General features: G+C 45.5%; 1 protein-coding gene across 1 annotated transcript; it reads left to right on the forward strand.

Annotated features, from left to right (window-relative positions):
* Window positions 1–411: 411 nt before the first annotated feature.
* Window positions 412–2,938, forward strand: Hoxc4 (homeobox C4). The gene is made up of 2 exons (XM_028781133.1): window positions 412–1,276; window positions 1,752–2,938. Exons 1-2 carry the CDS (start codon window positions 838–840, stop codon window positions 2,105–2,107), a joined length of 795 nt encoding a protein of 264 aa, XP_028636966.1. The 5' UTR covers window positions 412–837; the 3' UTR covers window positions 2,108–2,938.
* Window positions 2,939–22,755: the final 19,817 nt, after the last annotated feature.

Consider the following 22,755-nt stretch of genomic DNA (forward strand, 5'->3'; position numbering starts at 1 on the left):
GCCTGGGCCGGGGAGGACAGTGGGTAGCAAGGGGTGACAAGGTTTCTGAAATCCGCTTTTGCCAACTACTTCCTGTCTTTCTTCAGAAGGGGTTCAAGCCCTAGACTCCCAGAAATGACGTCAAGATCATTTGCATCCCGCTGCCTCAACCTGTCTAGTACTGCTGGGACCCTGTCTCCAAGGCCCTTTGGCCAAGAGGGTTGGGTGAGTGTGTATGGGAGAGGGGAAATGGACTTTAGGATCCTTGAATGGGGTAGGGCAGCTCAGGCTCTCCATCCTTCTAAGCTCAGCCTGGGCCCCTCCCCATCCAACCTCCACTGAAGCCCTCATTGAACTTCCTCTTCCTGCGAAAGAGGGGCGCTGCCCTGTGACCTACACAGACTGCAACACGATTGCCATAATGGAGACCACTGGAAAGGCACTGGAGCCGAGGCCCACAGGGCCCACTGGAGGCCAGAGAGGAGACTCTGGGCGGGGGCTGAATCGCAGCCTCCCGACAGTCCCCAATGCCCAGACATTGGAGTCGAGCTGGGAGCCACGCATCTTTTGCAAGGGAGGATTGCCAGTCTGGTGGGGTGTGCAATGGTGAGCACCCCAGCTTCTGCCAGCCATCCCCCCACCCCACCCCCCAGCAGCAGCAGCACCACACACACAAAAAATTGGATACATTTTGAATAAAGCGATTCGGTTCCTTATCCGGGGACTGGGTTGCTCGGTGTGATTGGCCGGCGGAGTCACATGGTGAAAGTAACTTTACAGGGTCGCTAGCTAGTAGGAGGGCTTTATGGAGCAGAAAAACGACAAAGCGAGAAAAATTATTTTCCACTCCAGAAATTAATGATCATGAGCTCGTATTTGATGGACTCTAACTACATCGATCCGAAATTTCCTCCATGCGAAGAATATTCGCAAAATAGCTACATCCCTGAACACAGTCCGGAATATTACGGCCGGACCAGGGAATCCGGATTCCAGCATCACCACCAGGAGCTGTACCCACCACCGCCTCCGCGCCCTAGCTACCCTGAGCGTCAGTATAGCTGCACCAGTCTCCAGGGGCCCGGCAATTCGCGAGCCCACGGGCCGGCCCAGGCGGGCCACCACCACCCTGAGAAATCGCAGCCGCTCTGCGAGCCGGCGCCTCTCTCAGGCGCCTCTGCCTCCCCGTCCCCAGCCCCGCCAGCCTGCAGCCAGCCAGCCCCTGACCATCCCTCCAGCGCCGCCAGCAAGCAGCCCATAGTCTACCCTTGGATGAAAAAAATTCACGTTAGCACGGGTAGGCAACTTTGCTTTTTGCCCCCCTCCCTTCCCCGGCGCTCCCCACCCTCCCTGGCCCCCTCTGGCCCCGTCCTCCTTTCTCTCCTTCCCCCTCTCTCTCCAGGAGCGACTCTGGGTTAGCACAATTGAACTGGATTTACGAGCGAGAATGGGTAATTACATCCCCCATAAATTTTATGGCTTAGCTACTCTGGGCAGTCCGAGCCATGTGCTACGATCTGTTATGTATGTGTGAAAACTATGCTCGCTTTCTAAGGGCGCATAAATAATTCAGTGTCGTTACAATGAGGATTCCCCTCTTATTACACTACAAAGTCTCTAGCTTCCTTCAACTTCTTTATAACCCATTTAGCTTGATGACTTTATTTCCACCACTCCCTCCTGTTCCTCAAAGCTGAGGATGGGGTGAGGGTGGGGGCAGGGAGCCTGCTGCTTCTGAACCCCACTATTTGCTTCCCCTCCCCCTCCCCCAGTGAACCCCAATTATAACGGAGGGGAGCCCAAGCGCTCGAGGACAGCCTACACCCGGCAGCAGGTCCTGGAATTAGAGAAAGAGTTTCATTACAACCGCTACCTGACCCGAAGGAGAAGGATCGAGATCGCCCACTCGCTGTGCCTCTCTGAGAGGCAGATCAAAATCTGGTTCCAAAACCGTCGCATGAAATGGAAGAAGGACCACCGACTCCCCAACACCAAAGTGAGGTCAGCGCCCCCGGCCGGCGCTGCGCCCAGCACCCTCTCGGCAGCCACCCCAGGCACTTCTGAAGACCACTCCCAGAGCGCCACGCCGCCGGAGCAGCAACGGGCAGAGGACATCACCAGGTTATAAGACATAACTTACACCCCTGCCCCCACCCTGTGCTCCGTGCCCCCTCACACACAAATTGACTCTTATTTATAGAATTTAATATATATATATTTTTTGGTTCTTTTTTCTCTCTTCCTCCTGCCTCCTCCCTTGTCAGTTCCAAACAGACAAAACAGATAAACAAACAAGCCCCTTGCCCTTTTCCCTTCGCTGTTAAGGACCCCTTTAAGCATGTGGTGTTGTCTTAGCATGGTACCTGCTGGGTTTTATTTTTTGTTGTTTTGTTTTGCTTTGCTTTGCTTTTAAGGCCATTGGGGGGGTATTTATTTTTTAAGAAAAAAAGCTGCAAAAATATATATTGCAAGGTGTGATGGTCTGGTTTGGGTGAATTTCAGGGGAAATGAGGAAAAGAAAAAGGAAAGGGAGATTTGTAAGTGAATTCTCATCCTCTCTCCTCCTCCTTTCTCCCCCTCTTTCCTTAGGCCTTTTGCATTGAAAATGCACCAGGGGAGGTTAGTGAGGGGGGAAGTCATTTTAAGGAGAACAAAGCTATGAAGTTCTTTTGTATTCTTGTGGGGGGGTGGGAGGAGGGGGGAGGACAGCAAACAAAGCTAAATGCATCTGGAGAGCCTCTGGGAGCTGTTGAGTTTGAGGAGCCAAAAGAAAATAAAAATGAACTTTCAGTTCAGAGAGGCAGTCTATATAGGTAGATGCTTCCCTACCCCTCATCGTGGTTGTTGTGTTTTTGGACTGAATTTACTTGATTATTGTAAAACTTGCAATAAAGAATTTTAGTGTTGATGTGAAATGCCCCGTGATCAATAATAAACCAGTGGCTGTGAATTAGTTTTACGTCAATGTCTGATGGTTTCTTTTTAATCCCTCTCCTCCTGGCCTGGGTGACACCTCACCTCTATAGTTGCCTAAGTTTACACTGAACAAACACACAAAGGTTAACACTTGACTTCAGGTGTTCAGTGCCTATTGAAAGGGGGACTGGGGTAAGGGTTGTGGTAGACTGTGGAGGATGCAAATGTCCCATCTCTGACTTCTCAGGGAAATCAGACCTTACAGTGAAGCTGAGTGTGGGGTGGGGGTCCTCACTTTTCCTTAGTCAGACTCAGCCCCTTCTTTTACATATCCCACCCTCTCCATCCTTTAGGCTTGCCAAATCTGCAGACCAGAAAGCAAGTTTAGGGAAAGGGAAGGAAAAGTTTTCCTCTTTCAGGACTTCTTGGGATAAAACCTCGAGGAAGATGTCCTTTCTTCAGTTAAGCTCTTTTAAAGGAATAAAGGGCTTAGAGCTAGTGATTCTGAAGCTGCAAGGTGACCTGCCAGGATGGTGTGTTTGTTTGCTTAGCCTTGGGGAAAAAGGTAGAGTGGAGGCCAGAGGCCTGTAAGGTCTCTTGCGTGGATAGGCCCTCAAAGACTGATGTCTGCTGTAGCTGGCAAAAGAAGAACTTTTATGTTTTTCTGGAACTTTTAATCATGATCTACCAGGTGTTAAGGAGGAAATGTTAGAGATTCAAGGACTGTGTTCTTCATATCACTTCCTAGGTCCTGGCAAAGCTTGGGCACACACTGAGCAAGCCTCTGTGGTTCTAAGATACATAGAGTTTTCTTGAGGATGGGGAGGTGTATCACCAGGAAAAACAAAAACAAAAGCAAGACCAAAACTAAAGACTAACTCAACCCAAAGGATCCCAGCTGGTTCTATCAGGTCCTAAGCTAAGTCTGCTCTTTTTATTTATTTATTTTTTTGGTTAGGGCAAGGTAAGGAGAGAAGTTCATCTAAACTTCTGGATGGAGGGCACTCAGGAGAGGGAGAAGGAGAGGGAGAGGCAATCTGAATTACCTTCCTCTCCTTTTAAATCCCAGAGTAAGAGGCAAACAGAGGAGACACCAAATTGTGAAAATCTATTTGATATGTTTTAATTTTCTTTTCTCTTGAACTACTTGATGACTAATCCTTGGAGCAGAGTCTGTGTGTGTGTCTCTGGAGTTTGGCAATGTGTTGTGCAGGGGGTGGGGTGGGGGTCCATTTAGTCCCTGAGGTCTACTTTCTCCTCCCTCAATAGTACCCTGGAGACAGCAAAACATGCTGTTTACAGTGTGAGGAAGCAGAGGCAACAATTATCTGGAGTTATTTTATGTAATCAAGCGAATTAAGGACCTGATCTGACCTCATTCCCCAATCATCTTGAGACTACTGCCTTTGGGCTTGAGGTGGTGGTGATAGGGTGTTGCTAAGTGTGTTTGAAAAGAGAGAAGGAAGGTCTGAGGGATAAGTCAGGGTGTCTTTTTGAACCTGGAAAGATGAGATGGCAAGGAGTGGGAGTATCCTCAGACCCACTGTTCTTGCCTAGTTTTGAGCTTTGCAGAGTCATAGGAGAGAGCTGTTGCTGCTTGTTATTTCTGAAGTTTCTCCTGGCTCCTTCTGAAGGGACACTCCAGAACTTAGGGAAGACAGCTTGTAAGGGCTGGGATGTTTATTTCCCTTTCTTTACAGGCTTCTGTTTTTTGTTCTTTTTGTGACATGCATAGTCATTTAGGGTCTCTGCCCTTCTTGTCTGGAAAGAGGGGAAGGTCCCCAAATTCATACATTCTTGACAAATGTAGCAAAATTAATTTTTTTTTACACTAGGGTTTTTGAAGAGTTGGGCCTCTGACCCGCAGGAATCTCTTCTTTCTCCAAAGCTTTCCTGTGCCTGAGTCCTGACCACCCAGAAAGCCTTCAGTTTAGCTGGGCAGGGGTGAAACGTGGGGCTAGCCTGGGCCTGGGCCCCAAGCTCTAGCAGTCCTGATTTCAATGCTCCTGATGCCTCCCTGGCCTCACTGGGAAGTGGAGGGCAAGGCTTTTATTTAAGTTGAGTAAAGCGGTGGGGAAAGGCTGGGGAGTTGGGGGGAGGACTCAGCCCAGGTTCACGGGAAGGACACAGCATTTTCTCTCCCATTGCCTTTATATTCGGCAGAGCCTCTGACCTCTCCCCCACCCCCATCTTCCACCCTCCGAAGCCTAGTCCTTGCTCAGGCCCTGGCCTCCAGATAGGATGCCCCAGCTTTTGTAGGACTGAGGATTTCTTGCCCAGACTCATGAGAGAGGAACGTGTGTGAATGCCTGCTAGTCCAGCATTGTCTCATCTTCAATGGCCAAGTAAAACGAAGACCTGTGAACTAGGGAACAACAACCTTCCAAGGGCCTTCTTTCCAAGCACCGGGAGATCCCCACAAGCCCTAAATCCCTTCGCCGCCTTGTAAGTAGCTAGCACTCAGCCTTCTCGGGGTAAAGAGCACAAGTCTAAAGTCTATCTTTCACTAAATTTTTTATTTCAACTCCAGTTGTTTGAGAGGGTGGAAAGTCAAATGTAAGATGGAAAGGGTCTGTTTGGAGGAAGTGGAAGTCCACACATGGAGGGTTGTGAGAAAACAGTCCAAAAAATAAGAGTGAGTGGAGGAAGTAAGGCTAGGTAGAAAAAAAGCCTGGGCCACTTTGTTTCTCTGAGGATCTCTTTCAGTTTGTTTCCTACAGTTCTGAATGTTTCAGTTTTCTTCTGTGGACTTGCATATTGAAATCCAATGTGTGTGTGTGTGTGTGTGTGTGTGTGTGTGTGTGTGTGTGTGTGAGAGAGAGAGAGAGAGAGAGAGAGAGAGAGAGAGAGAGAGAGAGAGGTTTGCTAAAGTGTGGGCCAGGGTACCCTCTGTCTTCCTCAGATTCAGGACTAACCCAGAAAGGGCTCTTAAGAGGGCACCATGACAAGGAGGAGCAGTATGCTGGGCACTTCAATCCTTTTCTCGGCTTTTTGCCAGGTCCTGGGGTAGCATGGTGCTGTATTTACAAAGCCACATCTCCAGGCTTTCCTCGGCTTTTATCTGGCACCCCATCTTTGGACAGCTAATTCAAATTAAAATGCCTCCTTTCCTAGAGGCCTCTTCAGAGGCTCGGTAAAAGAGATGGAAGATCCTCTAACTCTAGCGGCCACCAAAGCAGATGGAATATTTATTGCCTCTCTGGATGTCATTACCTAAGAATACAATTTTATGAACCTCCTAATCTGTTAGCTTGATTTATCTGGATGGGCAGAAGCCCAAAATAAACATTTGCAGAATTTAGGTGGGAAAAAAATATCTTTGCCTGTGACCAAGCTCCTCAGAAAACTGACTACCCCTCTCAGAGTGCTTGTTCTGCACCTGGCATCTCTAACCCTATTTGAATCTTTTTTTTTCCCTCTGTGGTGTGTGGCAATTTGGGGGTATGCCTCTTGAGAATTAAAAATGGTGAGATGTACTATTTGAACTAGAGTTGAAGCCTTGCATACCTTACAACTTGCCCCTCAGGGAGTGCCATTTCCTTTGGAGACTGGAAAGCTGGCAGAAACTAAGTCCAAAAAGAAAAGGAGATTTTGGCCATAGGCTTCCCAAGGCAGCGGGGTGATGGGGGGACACGGGAGGGACGGGGTGGGGGGGACTATTCTCTATTTCTCAGGCCAACCTTACCCCTCACGCCATCCCGCCCTGCTTTCTTTGGTATTAGTTCTGCATTTTTTTTTTAACCACTCAGGATCTAGAGGAGCACACATCCATGCAAACTGGGAAAGGCCGCAGCGGCTTTCCTTCCCACCAGGCCCAGAGAAAGATTCTGAAGGAAAGCAGGGAGGGGAAAGCGGATCAGGGAGGGAGAGAGAGTTACAGAGTCCAATAAAAGGGACAGTTCATTTTAAATGTCCCTCAACGACTGCTGGAGCCCCCAATTTGTAGTCTCTGGGGACCTTCTCCTCCTGCCCCAGGGGTAAGGGCGATGGGGAGGCAGTGTCATCATGGCTCACTTCCTTGTTTCGGACTCCCTCTTTTCCCAGTCCAAGTTTAGAAACTGGGAGAAAAAAGTATATTTGAATTCGGTGGTGATGGTGATGGGGGTGCAGACACACTGAGACAGAGTGTGTGGGCACTGCCAAGCAACCTTAGCTTCTTGCTCCCAACCTCTGGCTGCCTGGGAAGCCCCGCGCAAAAGAATCTGGCAAAAAAGCGACTGTTTCACTCGAGGTTGGCCGGAGAGGACAGCTCTTTTCTGGGGACTGCCAGAGGGCGGGGTCTCAGGACCAAGAAATGGAGAAATAGGGCCTAGCGGGGCAAGGGCTGCTTTGGGTTCCAGTCCGCATTCGCTCTCCGAGCGGAGTCGCCTTCACCTAGGTCACGACCCCCCCCCCCAGCTCTGGCTATGGACAATAGGGCTAGGGGTGAAAAGCGCCCCGGGTGCGGTGCGCTGAGCGGGTTCACTACGCGGTGAACTCCTGAAGCCTGGGGTCTCGCCCAATCTCCTTTCTTTCCCCTATCACACCTCTTTCCCAACCTACCAGCTACCTCATCGAAAATTAAGCAGACTCTGCGTTACTCCTTGACCAACATGCCACTTAACCAAATAAGGAGATTTCAATTTTTTTCTTTAGAAATGAGTTTTCTCCGAGTTAACCCGCAGGAAATACGACTCTTTGGAGATTTCTGAGGGTATGGAGAGGACAGAAGAGCTCATTTGAGCTCCGCAAAGGGCAACCAGAAAGATCACAGGCCATCATACCAACCATCATCAGAACTGCAGGCCAGAAAGTCCTACTTGCAAGAGGTAGCTGCCTAGGTGCTATGGCCTTTGTCTCTATGCCAGGTTAGGATTTGGCCTTTTATTTAAAAAAGAAGCGTTCTTAAACGTTGGGCTGTTGATAAGGGACTGGAAGGTGAGTCACTTAGAAGTCCCTCAAACAGGTTTGTTCTTGTTGGGGTGGTGCCTCCCCACTATGGTTGGTAATAGCCAAGTTCTTAGCGTGACTCTGCTTTTTGGGCAACAGTGTATCTCTAAGTTTGTACATGTTGAGTCTTTCATGAAGCAGATTTTAGGAAGTTAAGATTACAGATTGGGGTTTGGGTTCTAGCTAGAGGAATGAACTCAGCTCACTCCTTTGGGAGAGGAAGGAAGGGGGAGGTTTGGGTGTACTTTCCCCAGCTTAGGTCTTGTTACTGTCTGCTGCACCTGGCTCAGGTGTAGTGGGGTTGTCATCATCTCACCTGTGAACCTCCTTAGGGGCTGGGGGCTGGGGCTCAGTCTCAGAGAGTTTCAAACCATTTTGGAATGTGACTGCCTCCAGCTCTTGTCTTTTTCTTGACTGTCATGTCTACAGCCTTCTCCACTTGCAGTCTGCTTTCCCTGTATTTTTACCCCTCTTTTCCTGCAGTAACCCTTTGAGATAATCGCCAATCCCAGCTTCCCTCCTAGGAACCGTGCCCCCAACTGTAAAAGCAGAGGAAGAAGAGCCAAAAGGTGACAGTTTTGGAGGGACAGCTAAGGTTCAAAGATTCCTGGATAGTTCTCTAAGCCTGGCCTCCTCAGACCGGATCTGACCACTCCAGAGCAGTCCCTGGGCCAGCAGCAAAGGGAACAAGGTTTATAGCAGGGCAGATGTTGGCTCAGCAATCTCACCAGATTCCCCTTTATCTCTCCTAAAGCAGAGCCTCCAATCTCCACTATACCTTTGTTCTTCTCCCTTTTCTCCCTCCCCCTCCTCTTCTTCTGTTTGATCCTCTCCACCCTCCTCCCCAAATTGTTTCTTCAGATCTGGAAGCATCTGTTCCTGTCTGCCCCTCCCCCATACCCTTCTCTTCCGCCCTCCACCTCAAGCAGTTACAAAAGGCTCTGATACATCACCATCCAGATATCTGAGGCCAGAACTTGTGCCCCCTTCATTCTCCCAGTTAGAGAGAGGGTTCTGAGGGTGTACAGTTTAAGTCTTGGTTGTCAGGATCCAGTCCTTCTCATACTGGGACAATTATCCATTAAATCAAATTTAAAAGCTAGGAATCCTGAATGGAAAGGCTTGGCCCTGGATTATTAGACAACTGTGCTGTTTTCTGCTGGGTTTTTGTGAGCTCGCCCATGGACACTCCTCATTCTAACCTTATATCGGACATGGGACATGGCCTTTCTAACCTCTCTACCTGGCCTTGCATTTCTTTCTGCCTTTCTTCAAATCACAATTCTTTCTTCTAATTACTTCCTCTTCATCCTTTCTCTTTGCTGCAAAGTAGTTTTCTTAACAATTAGAAGGTCTCCAGTCTCATTCAGAATCCTCCAATCTAAGGTGAAGAGGCGAAGCCATTCTCTGTCATCTGCACATTGCTGGGCCTCTCTTCTCTGTCTTCTAGGGGGGAAAAACGTATTTTAAAATGACTCCTTTACAGCCTTCTACCTGCATGCATCTTCTGAGGAGATCTTTCTGATTTCAGAAGTTTGGAGGAGGTCATAATAGCCCTAGATAGGTGGACAATAGCCAGCCTCTCCTCTCTTGGTCAATTTACTTGTGTATAGGACATATAACTTAGATGCACGCTCTTGAGCACTGCTGGATAGATCTGCTTCTAGCAAAATCAACTTTATAGCCCCAGGGTACCTAAATAGAATAATCCCAAGATCCTTAATCATAATGCCTAATGGAAAAGAGTAACTTTTCTCCTTACCCTCCTTTCAGCTCCGTCCTAAGGTCCAGCTCTGCTGGGGACTTGTCTCCTTTATCCTAGAAGAGCAGCAGTTGGTCAAGAGCCTCAGATTTGTGCTCCCAGTGGTTTAATCCCTCAGTTTCCATGGTGACAAAGGCAGCTGAACTATCTACCAAGACACACACACACACACACACACACACACACACACACACGATAGACCTTGATGGCAAAAGTGCCTTGGCTGTTCTGGAGGGATGACAGTGGAGAGAATCTTGTCTGATTAATTATCCCATGGTTCTTTCTCCCAGCATACATATTTATGTGCAGGCACAGCTTTAAACATGTAATACATGCATGCAAAACCCAAAATATGCCTATGTCTGTGTTCATATATTCATGGGTAGGTAACTTTGCTGAAGTCAGCGTATGTCTGTGTGTATATATGTGCAGAAGCTATGAATGACACAGAATAGCATCTAAACCAGGCATCTAGGAAATAAATTCTTTCACTTACCACTAATGTGAAAGTAAGAGGTACAACAGGCTTGGGATACTGGTATGCTGTGGACCATATGGCCTAAGGTCAGCTTTTGTATTTAACTTGACTCCTTACACCTGGGGTGGCTAAGAGGAAGGAGACAGGAGTCAAAGCACTATCTAGAAGATCAGACTCCTTACCTATCTCATTTACTTCAATGTTAAAATTAAATAAAAACCCACAAATGCTTATATAGTCCTCTAATCTACACATTACACCTCTCGGTCAGACCTTAAAAACAATCACCACTACAACAACACAGCAAGAACCATATACCTATGTGCTAGGACTGTTAGCTGTCTTCGTAGGGTATTATACAGATCAACAGATTAATGTTTGAGAAACATTTGGATTTATACTTAGCATATTGTAAGTGTTTCGGAGTGTTATCTGTGATTCCTGTTAACAAGAACTTGCTACTGCTAGGCAGTGGATTAGATTCACTATCTCATTTAAGCCTTAACATGGTAAGAAAGTTGCTACATTTCCATTTGACAAAAGAGATGCTGAAGCTGGGCTTGGTGGTATATACCTTTCGTCTCAGTACTTGGGTGGCAGAGGCAGTCAGATCTCTGTGTCAAGGCCAATCTGGTTTACATAGTGATTTCCAGGAGAGCCAAGGCTATGTAGAAAGAATGTATCAGGGAGAAAGGGGGGGAGGGGTAGCAAGCAAGCTCCAGGAGGTCAAGAATGTGCTTCACTGGAAAGGCCCAGAGTCTACTTGAATTTGCCTGACCTCTGACTGGATGCTCAGAACTGTTCCACTTAATTGCTTATGATGAATAAAGAGTGTGGTCACTAAAATGAGAGTTTGGTAAGAAGCCACTGTGTGGCAATGGTAGGAACCAGAGGAGATTGGGCTTTGCTGCCTTGATGGGTTCTCATCCTCATTGGCCTGGTAGTTCTCAGTATTTGGGATACTGACACAATAATATAAATGATTAGACATTCAGGCTGGGGATATAGCTCAGTTCTGATAGTGTTTACCTAGCATGTATGAGACCTCTGGTTCAATTCCTAGCACCACATAAAACAGACATGGCAGTGCATAACTGGAGACCTAGCATTTAAGAGGTGGAGGCAGAAGGATTAGCAGTTCAAGGTCAATGCCTCCTTCATAGTGAATTTGAGGTCAGTTTGGGCTACAAGAGACCATTTCTAATAAAGTGTGTGTGTGTGTGTGTGTGTGTGTGTGTGTGTGTGTGTGTGTGATTTGTGTGTGTGATTTTAAGGCAGTGGTGGAACATGCCTTTAATCATAGCACTTGGAGGCAGAGGCAGGCAGATCTCCAAGGTCTAGGCTAGCCTGATTTACAGTGTGAGTTCCAGGACAGCCTGGGTTACACAAAGAAACCCTGCCTCAAAAACAAAAAACAATTTCAAGGAGGATATTATTAGGGTAGATTGTATCTTTCTAAAATAATATTTATATCCAACAAATCTTTAATGGAAAAATGACCATTTTCTAAAGTAGGAACACTGTGCTACAATATGTTGTTAATGTAATCTTGTTGTCCTTCCACATTTTTGCACATTCCTTTTGGTGAAGCCTCTGAGGTGCACAGCCCAGTACAGATAGAAAACTGTAAATGCTACAGAGCTCTAGACAGAGGCCCCAGAACCCCTAGCTTCTTGTGCAACCAGCAGAACCCACGCTATAGTAATTATTTGGATGTTGTTTTTAACTCTTGAAAGGTGCTTCTAACCTTCAAACTCAACACAGTTTTACTATACCACATGATAATCAATTTGAGCTATTTTAGGCAAGTTTCTAAATTTTTCTCTCTCATAGATTTACTTAGGTAGACACACAGATACAGAGAAATGTAGATGGTAGATAGATACACTATACAAATCACAATGCACTTTTTATTATTTTAACAGAGCTTTTACAGAGTAAAATATAGAATAATGGGTAAACCAGCTTCCATACATCTGGGCTTGTTGAAGATACGTGGCTCAACTATTAATATGAATCTTGTTTTTCAAAAGGAAAATCTGAGCTAAGGCAGTGCAATGTGACTTGTTGATAACCACGTGGTCAGCAGACACTGGAGTAGATTAGAACTCCAGTTCTCTGGCCCTGGATCCGTGCTCACCTCATCTCAGCCCTTTCTCTAGAGACATGGTTGTTCAGAGTGTCTCAGGAAGGTAGATGAACACTGTGTGCAAGCCATTTGTGGAAGTATATGATGTTGATATTATTTGAATATATCTATGAAAAGAGAGAAATATGTCTCTTGCCCCTGCATGCTAAGTTACAGCTCTGCTGAAAGGTTCAGGCCACCAGTCTGCTAATGTTTTTCCATCCTCGCCAAGGTCCCAGAGTGATATGTCTGATCTCAGGAATACCTCTTTCTCCCAAGCTCACTATTGGTATATTCTCAACATTACATAGAAAGCTCAGCTTTTCACGTCACACGGAACAAGCTCACTTGGAGATAGAAATCTGATATATATTGTTTTTCCTGTCTATCACATGTGAGATACATTTGTTGCTGGTGTACCACTCAGGCAATCATATCTGTGTGAATGGAACCCTCAGTTGTCCAAATACCTTCTTAGGCTCAGAAATGTATGAGCAATTGAAGTCTTGGTCCTTTTCATTAATCTGATAAGCATTTATATCATGTATTTTGTGGTTTCATGGAGCTCAGAAGCCCGTGTTTATGTAGGAGAAGAGCCCACAGTAGAAGTCAGTCCTGAATTCAGCCAAGCCTTTTGTTCCCAGTTGCCTTGAGCAAATCTCTTGCCAGGTAAGAGTCTCAACTTCTTCATCAACCTAATAGACAGATGCTATAGTTTCCATAGCAGCTCAAGATAGTAGGAGACCCCTGAATGAATATGATTCATTTCTCTTATAGAAGAGTTCAAACAAAATTGTAGGGAGAATGATGTTATCAGGCACTTATACTCAGCTCATTTCAACAGTGGACTATCCACAACCAACCTAGCTCTGTCTCTTCCTCTAACCCACATTGCTACAAATACTTAGAAGCAAATCACAGACGTATCATTTCTTTTGAAAGTATTTCTACTGGCCATTCTAAAAGATTTTTTTTTTTTGTAACAGGGCTACAATACAATTGTGATACCGATAAAAAATTTTAGGAAAATCATTTGGATTTAAAGAGTAAAAAGGGTCTAAGAAATGCAGAGCAGTTAGCTCCCCTGTGTCTCATGTTTAGAGTTGATAAATGTCAATAATAGAAAATGAAAACAGTGGGGAAAAGATGACATTTCCATGTTTATCTCCGTATTTAAGTCCCAGGCAACTGCCAGCTCCTCCCCTGTCCTCAATGGGTCTATTAAAAATGAGCTGAGAGGAGACCCTGGAGGTTCAGATATGGGGGCTGCCAAAAGGGGCTCTTGGAAGATACTGCGGATCTCAAACTCGAAGAAAATAAGACTTGAGCCAAGAGGAATCTGAGCAAAGGGCTTGCCTAGCCATTCTTCAGCATCAGATTTCTTCCCTGGCTTGCCAAAGGCTTGAGAGATGTCTTAAGTCACCTTGGTGTTAATGGTCCCTACATGTAATAGCATCTTCACATCAATATCCAAAAGGAGAGTGCACGGAGGCACTGGAGAGCTCGCCTAACTCAGGCCGTTTACAAACAAATGCAAAGACTGAGAGATTGATGCAAATATACAACTACTCACCAGCAAACTCAGTGAGATACAAACCCAAGCACCCATAGCATGTGTGAGGATACAAGCACACCAGTCCCAGAACCAAATGTAAAGGCCAAAGGCATGCAAATGCATTTGAGCTAAGCTCTATTCTCTGTTGTATCAACAAGTGGGCCAAATTTTGACCAAATCTCTCTCTCTCTCTCTCTCTCTCTCTCTCTCTCTCTCTCTCTCTCTCTCTCTGTGTGTGTGTGTGTGTGTGTGAATTCATTTAATATTCACAACAACGTAAAGGCTTCTCCTCTTTTTAATACTCAGTAATGCAATATTTCCCTGATGATAAGATAATATCATTTCTTTATGTTTCTGAGGCTTTCGAGTTTGTTCTTCTGTTATTCACATTTCTCATGGTCTTCCCTCTGTCCTTGACAGCACATGTTCTTTATCTGGAGGACTCACATCGTCTAAGGGAATGTGGTATGCTGAAATGACAGATCCAAAAGGCATCTGATAGATGTGCTTTCTTTGGCCCAATTTTTCTGAGTGAACGTACCAGTCAATTAAAGAATTAGGGTGATGGGACGGCTGGATTGGGTGGTTGACTAGGCCTTGCACAGCCACAGAGTGACTCTGAGTCAGAAAGATTAGACAATATCTTGTCAGTTTGAAAAGCAAGAACCTCAATTGAATAGAGATAAACCAGTAAGACCAGTTGGCACTGTGTTAAGCATCAACCAACTAGATAAAAGTTTTCTTTTCAGCCAGTTTTTATTCTTTCTGTGTATATGTGTAGGTGTGTGTGTATGTGGAAGTCAGAGGAAAATTTGTAGAAGTCGGTTCTGTCTTTCCACCATGTAGATTCCAGAGATCAACCTTAGGTGGTCAGGCTTGGCAGCAAGCACCTCTTTGCTGACTGAGCCCTCTCACCACCCCTTCAAAGTCATTTTTGAGAGATGCAGCAACAGCATCTGCTAGCTGCAAGACATAAATGTGTTTGGACCCTGGACTTCCACTGGCAGCAGGAAAAGGGGAGGTTGTACAAGTAATTTGCATTTGGAGAGATATGGCAATGACACAGACTGTGTCTCTGGTCACATGTGTATGTGGTCATGTAGCATCACTGAGGCTAACATCACAGAACACAAGCTGTAGAAGAACCTCAGAGACTGTGTAGAATACGAACTTGGAGAGTTTTAAGTGACTCTTCCAAGATCATAGAACAAGCACATGGCCTAGACATATTTAGAGACTGTGTTGGTTTGCTAGGGTTACTGTAACAGACTATCACAGGGTGAGGGACTTGAACAACAGAAATGTAGTTTCTCAAGTCCTGGAGGCTTGGTCAAGTCTGAGTTCGAGGAGTTAGCTTTGTTGGTTTCTCCTAAGGCCCCTTTGCTTGGATTGGAGGTGACCGGTGTGTCTTTCAGTCATCAATTGGTCTATGAATGTGAACTAGCCTTTTCTAATAAGGACACAGCCCATTCTGGATGGAAGGGTCTCCCTTCAGGATCTCATTTGAAATCAATGATCTCATTACAAATGACAGTCACATTTGAAAGCACTGGAAATTAGGAATTCAACATATGCATTTTGAAGGGGTAGAGTTGAGCCCATAACTGAACCATGGCTTTGGATTTGCAGTCACATTGCCAGTATGCCCTCATCAGAATGAATAATCAGTGAATTTGACTTCTGAACTAGTCGATTCTTACTTGTTTTCTAGTCCTGGGAAAGTTGTTGTCTCTTTGTTTATTAATTTTTTAAAACAGAGCCAAGTGTGGGTGGTGTGTGCCTTTAATCCCAGCACTTGGAAGGCAGAGGCAGGTGTATCTCTATGAATGAAAGGCCAGCCTGGTCTATGTAGCAAGCTCAAGGGCAGCCAGAGTTATTGAAGAAACCTTGTCTCAAAACTCCAAAATTTTTTTAGATATTTATTTATTTTATGTATGTGAGTATACTGTATGCTGTCTTTAGACACATCAGAAGAAGACATAAGATCTCATTACAGATGGTCGTGAACCACCATGTGGTTGCTGGGAATTGAACTCAGGACCTCTGGAAGAGCAGTCAGTGCTCTTAACCACTGAGCAATCTTTCCAGCCCCCTTCCCACCTCCTGCCCAGATATTTTTAAATTTATTTTTATTTTTGGTGCTAGGGATTGGACCCAGGGCCTTGTGAATGCTAGCAAATGCTCTATACTAACCTGTATCCCCATTTCTTTTTATTATTTGAAATGGGAGTGAAGACTGTCTCGCTAAGTTACCCAGGTTGCTTTGAACATACTCTGTGATTGACGCAGACCTTGACTTTCAGTCCTTCTTCTTCAGTCTCCCAAATAGTTGAGATTTCAGTTTCATTTAGAGTTAACAAGAGACTGAAAAGCATTTCTTGGTCTCAAGGCCCAGAAGAAGGCAGAGCAAATCCAAAGGAAGGTCCTGTGACTATACAGGAATTCTTTTAGAACTATTTAGCTTTTTTTTTTTAGTGTGTGTGTGAGGAGTTTGCCTACATGTATATATGTGCACTATGTGCATGCCTGGTACCCACAAATTTCCGAAGAGATTGTTGGTTTCCTTGGTATTGGAGTTAAGGATGGCTATGAATCTCCATGTGAGTACTGGGAACTGAACCTGGACTCCTCTACAGTTTCAGCAAGATCTTTAACCACTGAACCACCTTTCCAGCCCATAGGCAGGTATTTTAAACCAGACTCATCTGACTGATATAAACTCAGTGAGAACCTACCTGAGGTGCTCAGAGAACCCAGCTATCTGGCAACTGTCAAATCTGACAAGTTCTCTCTAGAATGTAACCAGAATTCCCCATGCTGAACCAACTCTATCACCTGCCTCCAGGCCCTAACTGGACAAGTTAGCTTCTGGTTTTGTCCAGAGCCAGGCAAGAGGCTCGACAGCTTTTTGTGTCTTGTTCTTTGTTTTTCTCAGTTTGGGAGTGGGGAAGTCCAAGGCAAAAAGAGCTGTCCTCACTCCTCTTCCCAGGAATGGTAGGAGAGTGACTGTGTAAGACACAGTGAGAAAGTGGCCTTCAAATGCCACAGAAATCATGGGTGGGCTCTGGTGAGATTATGGAGCATCCTGTATGATGATGTAGCGTGTGCCCTAAAATGGACACAACCGGGAATGAGAACTCATTGTCTTCGGATGTGCCACAGAAATCAAGTTTTTGTTTGGGGGGTTTGATGGGAAGGATTCCAGAAGCTGTACAGCTGAAAGAACAAAGAGAACTTCCTTCAGGGAAGAGCTTTAGAGAATATTTACTGGAATCAGCACCTGAATCGTGTCTCGATCTGAGCCTCAGTTTCTCTTCCTTTGCAGTAGATTTGACTAGGCATCATCACAAAGATCCTCCCAGCTCTGAGATTTAAGCAAAGACTGGAGGATGCTGGGGGGGGGGCAGGGAGAAGGAATACCCTTTGTAGCAAATCAAATGATGGACTATGTGTCTCTGTGAACCAAACCAGGCACAGAAAACCCTCCATCTTCATTCCAGAGTTGGTGGGGGTAGGGGAACTAGGGTGTCTCCTCATTTGATAACTCAACCTTTTCCACAAGGCCCCTACAGACACACCATGGGGAGCTGTGTCCCTGCTCATTGGGGAGTGAAGTCAGGGAAATGGGGTGGACAGCTGTGTGTGTGGGGGGGTCAGCGTGTCTCTGTGATGCCAGCGGCCAGGTGAAAACAGGAAAAGCAGCTCGCTCTCTGCTTAGCTTCAAATAGGAGAATAAAGGGATCCCATTATTTTGTTGCTTTCATCTGAAGTTCGTGGATAATGAGATGCAGGATCAGCCTTATGAGTGATGCAGTTTAAGCCTCTGGGAAAGCTCTGTTTCCCCCTCCCCAATTATCCTGCCACTGAAATGCCTTAAGTTCCACCATTAGAGCACACGATGTTAAGTACAGCTCTCTGCAGATCACATCTTTAAAATACAACGGCACCACTGGGATAGTTTATCAAACAAGGATAGAGTCAGAAAAGTAGTGCTGGGGGAGTTCTAGGATGGGAGCGTGCTGGAGATCAATATCCAGCTCCTCTGTTTCACCAGCTGACCCTTGTAGGGAAGCTGAACTCAGAGGAGGAAGTGAGAACTCAGGGACTCCCCTAGAAAACAGATGCCTGCAATTATGAGTGTATCCTATGTCTGAGGAAGGGGTGGGTGGGTTCAAAGTGGTTATTTACAGTAGTGCTCAGGCTGAGAAATTACAGGGGTTGTGGTAAAACTGAGTTCAGGGAAGCAAAGAGTCCCACAGTATGCATATGCCTGGGGGCAGTCACCGGAGAGGCCAGCATAGAAATACCTCTTAAAGCCTTGGAGAGTGGGGCACACACTGAGGTAGAGGCCAGGGAATCTCTGAACTTGAGGCCAGCCTAGTCTACAGAGAGAGAGTTCTAGGATGGCCAGGGCTACATAGAGAAACCCTGACTGAACAAAACAAAACAGCCTTCTGGAACACCTTGGACATATTCACAGAAATGTAGAACTATTTTTTTTTTTTTTGGACAAAGAAGAATCTACTGCATTCCCATAATCATTGGCATTTTGTGTAATCCATGAAGCATGGTTTAGAGGTGTTGAAACATAGGAGACAGGGAAACTACAACCAGGATTCAAGTCCCGCTATGTGACCTTTAGCAGGTGACTTGACTTCCTGAAGGTTATATTTCTTCATCAAATATAGCGCAAGGCATCTTGCATATAGCACTCTTTGTAAATGGAAACTATTATAGTCATAAGTGTTGAGGGACCTGCAGGACACTATCTGTAATTTGCAACTCAATTATAGAACAAATGACCACTGTGGTCAAATAAAGAAGCGCTGATCAAGAAGTACATAGTCTTCTTACCTGGATGAGTCTAGACATTTTAATTTATCCCTTTGAGATCTGGTAATGAAGGAAACAGAAAGTTCTGTACCTTTCCATGTAACCTGGGAATCTCAGAGTCTGGGTCAACATAGGCTTAACCCACAGACAAGATGGGTGGCTATAATGAAAGGAAAATCATAAGCTACCCTTGCTTGAATTTGTATAATGGAGAATATATATATGAAAGCATATTTTCAGTTTAAAAATTTTGTATCATGGCTTCTGCCACATGGGTATGTAACTCTGTCGTCATAGCCACTTCCCTCTTCCTGAACAATAGCTTCTGAGGATTTTCAACCAAAAAAAAGAAAGAAAGAAAGAAAGAAAGAAAGAAAGAAAGAAAGAAAGAAAGAAAGAAAGAAAGAAAGGAAGAAAGAAAGAAAGTTGCCTAGGAAAATGTGTATCAACGCACTGATGAAGGTTTCCTAATCTGGATGCTAACCAGTGGAGAAGAAGAGGCTGGGACTTGCAAACAAGTTAAGTTTGAGTGGACCAGAGCACAAGCTTCTAGTGTCCAGGAAGCATACAGTGGAATGCATGAACAGCAGAAAGATATAAGGAAATAAAAAGGGGGGAAACACCAAATGGTAATAGGACCCACCAAGAATTCCAGGCATGCTACTCCCTTGTGGTTTAGGGGGATGTGGACGTGATTCTAACTTGATATTGACTCTACCTAGCTCTTGTGCTTTCCAGCCTGGCCTTGCTTCTTTCTAGGGTATGCCTTTGTTCCTGGGTATGTTGGTAGGATCTGATCCTAGTTATCATGGAGTCTCAACAGCACCAGGAACTCAGTGACCTAGCTAGGCAGCTCTGCTTCCCATAAGACTCTTATGTCTCCACTTGGAGTCAAGGAGGTGAGTAACAAGACAGTGTGCTTTGTAGATCACTGGGACCCCATGGGCCCCTTAGCTGGTCCAGAAGTCCAGTCGGAAGGCATCACCCAAAGGCATGTGTCTGCTCTGGTCTTCATTATACTCTCTGAAATTATACAAATTTATATTTTGCAATGCAAATAAATTAATGTTTTACTATGGGGAAGGTTGCTGAGACAGGGTCCTACTTTGCAGCCTCTGCTGGCCTTAAAGTTTGACAATCCTCCTGCCTCAGCCTTCTGAGTGCTGGGATAACAAATATGAGCTTCCATACCCTGAAGAAATTAATATTCTAAATGTATAACCAGGAGACAGAGCTCAGCAATTAGAGTCCTTGTCTAGCATATATGAGAAACTGGGTTTGATTCTCAGCATTGTGAGGAGAGAGCGCTTTTGTGATTATCTGCTCAGGAAAAATATTAACGTTGTATTCACAGCAAAGTAATATATATATACACACACACACAGACACATGTGCAAGGCGGCTGTTCCCTTCTCAGGACTGGTTACAGTCTCTACCTGCCCCCGTACCTTCACATCATAGCAGGACAAGCTTTGTAAAGAGTCTTTCTAAAGAGAAGAGCCAAGAGAATAAGGAATTGTGTCCTCTCCTAGACACTGTTGCAGTAACAGGAAAAAAAAATGAATACAATAACCACAGAAAAGTGGACGTCTCTGGACCTCAACTACTCCTCTTCCCAGCCATTCCTCCTGAATTGTGGGAGTGACCCCAGGAGGGGACATGGGAATCGAGGAGGATGTATTAGGCAGATATAAAACACAAGAGGGAGTTCTGTAAATGTTCTGAGAGGGTAACTTTGTGGATGAGAAGAGAAGGAGCTGAAGGGTGGTAATTAGCTTATTACTGGTTCCCCTGGGTGTTGTGAGAATTCCTTAGGAAACACTTGTGAGAAAGCAGAGAGAAAACAGTAAATACACATCTAATGATATGCTAAATAAATTATTATTGTTATTATTATGACTATTATTATAGTAATTGCAACTTGCCCCTGGCATAGGAGTTTCCACTAGAGATGGGGATTGGTTTCTCTATGGCTAGGCCTCTACTGCTGCCAATATGCCCCCAGGCACTCCTCCACCTCAGGAATCAGTTGAGTAATTGGACCATATAGACCAGTCTTCGGTTAACAGCTATTCTCCTTGTTTCTACAGGGGCTGCACAGAAACTAGCAAGGCCTCTGCTATAAGGAAGGGAGGAAAAGGGCCTTTTTAAGAATGACAGGCTATATGTAGGGAAGGACTTGTTGACCCCCCCCCGCCTCCCCCAAGCAGAGGTGGGCACTGGGGTGGGGGGTGGGGGAATGTTACAGAAAGAAAGGAAATTTTACTAACTGAAGAGAGTCTTCAACCTAGAGATCAGAGCTTCTAGGACTTCATAGTATCGCAGCCATCGCCAAAGATATTGTGTGCGTGTGCATTTTACTAGTGAGAGAGTGAATTTTTTTTTTTTTTGGTCAGTTTCCCAAAGAGTTCTGGAACCCTGATACAGCTAACAGTCACTTCAGCACAGGTGAAGGGACCCAGGACTCTCTGGATTCAATAATAGGCCCACTGTCATTCAGGCTGAGGCAATCCTTATTCACAATCCTTATCAGACCCCAGGGTTCTAATGTTTACAGTGAGTGTCTCACCCATACCATCCTGGGAGCCAAGACTAATACACAAATGTGGCTCTTCTCATTTCCCCCACCCTGTATACATTTATGAAAAGATAGCCTTCCCCCTAGGGGCTCTAGTAATCCAGGGCTAAGGGTCGGTGGGGTGGGGGAGAGCTGGAGACTCAGGCTCAGAGCTTTGAGAATGGGATCCAGGATCTATTCCAGGCCCCCAACCCTTCATTTAAACACAGGGTAGGTGACTTTAAGGAGCTTTAAGAAGAAAAGGCAAGTCCCAAGAGCCCTTCTCTCCTCTGAGCTTTGGTGAGAGAGGGGAAGGCCATCCCTTTACTAGTTTACTAAATCTACCTATTTCTTTCTACTCACTGATAGTGGCTCTCAAAAGACATTATTTTGCAGAACCAAAAAAGAAAAAAAGAAATGACAACCCTAAAAAAGTTAAATATATCAAACAATATAATTAGGAGATATTTCAGCATCAAGAAGTGAGCTTTTTAATCTTAAAAAAAACTATCCTTTAACTATTAATATTTTAAACAATATGCCCTGATATGCTCTATATCCTTGGAACAGGACTGAGACATAAAGCAAGGCCTTTCTTTTAGCCAGCCTGTCTTGTACTGATTTATTTTCCTATATTTGTGTATTTCTTAATGGATCAGTGGTGGCTCCCCATTGAGCCCCTCAGGACAGGCAGTTCCATCCCAGCCTGTGCCTTGCTTGCTCAGATTTATATTTTATGCATCTGGGCATCAGGGGAGCCAGGAGACTGGGGTTTAGGGAAAGAGAGCAGTGGGGAGACAGATCCTGCATTGGTAACCCAGTTTCCTGGCTCTGGATGCCTTATCCCTGATCCTGGACTTGGGCCTCTTTCTCAGAAACTACCCATCACTCCCAATCACCATCTCCAAGAGCCAGTCTAACTAGGCTGCTTCCTGCCCTGGTGCTGGTTGCCTGCTAAGCCAGCATGGCCACAGTGGGGGTGGGAAGCAATGGTGAGCTGTTGGGTGGATCGGATGGTACTCTGTGTAACTCAAGGAGCATGTATCGAACAAGAGCTCTGCCAGCAACAGACAGTAGGACCAGTTCCTAGTCCTGTGGGCAAAGTTGTACTGAGGTTGCAGTCTGAGTGAGGTTGGCCAGGGTGCCTAACCCCAGCCCAGGGAGCTCCACTCCCTTCCTAGAATCCTAGAGATTTGGAGGTGAGCCTGGCTATCCTGTTTTAGTTCAGGAAGACTCCTTTCACACCTCTGGGGAAGATATCTGTAACTGTGGTTTAGAGAAAATGAATCAGGGTGTGTTTGTCTTTCCCCTCCTGTGATAGCTGGTATCAGGAGAAGAGTTGTGGAGTCCTTACTTAGTGGTACCTGGAAGGGAGCTGGCAGGAGAGCAGCGTCCATGTGACCATGTGGCTTAGATCAATGCCCCTTACATTTGTTACATTGGTTGCCCTCAAACCATTTTCCCCAAAAGGACTAACAGAGGGCTGTAAGTGAGCTGGACCCCAATGCAAAAAAAATGAATGGCCAAGCAGAATTAGTCTGTTGAGGTCAGGGTGGGGAGCAGGAGGTGTTGAGAGCCTTCTCCAGACCTATCCGAGTAAGTCCTCCACTGCAAAGTA

Source organism: Grammomys surdaster, unplaced genomic scaffold, assembly GCF_004785775.1.
Source record: "Grammomys surdaster isolate TR1022 unplaced genomic scaffold, NIH_TR_1.0 374, whole genome shotgun sequence".
In the NCBI taxonomy this organism is placed as follows: domain Eukaryota; kingdom Metazoa; phylum Chordata; class Mammalia; order Rodentia; family Muridae; genus Grammomys; species Grammomys surdaster.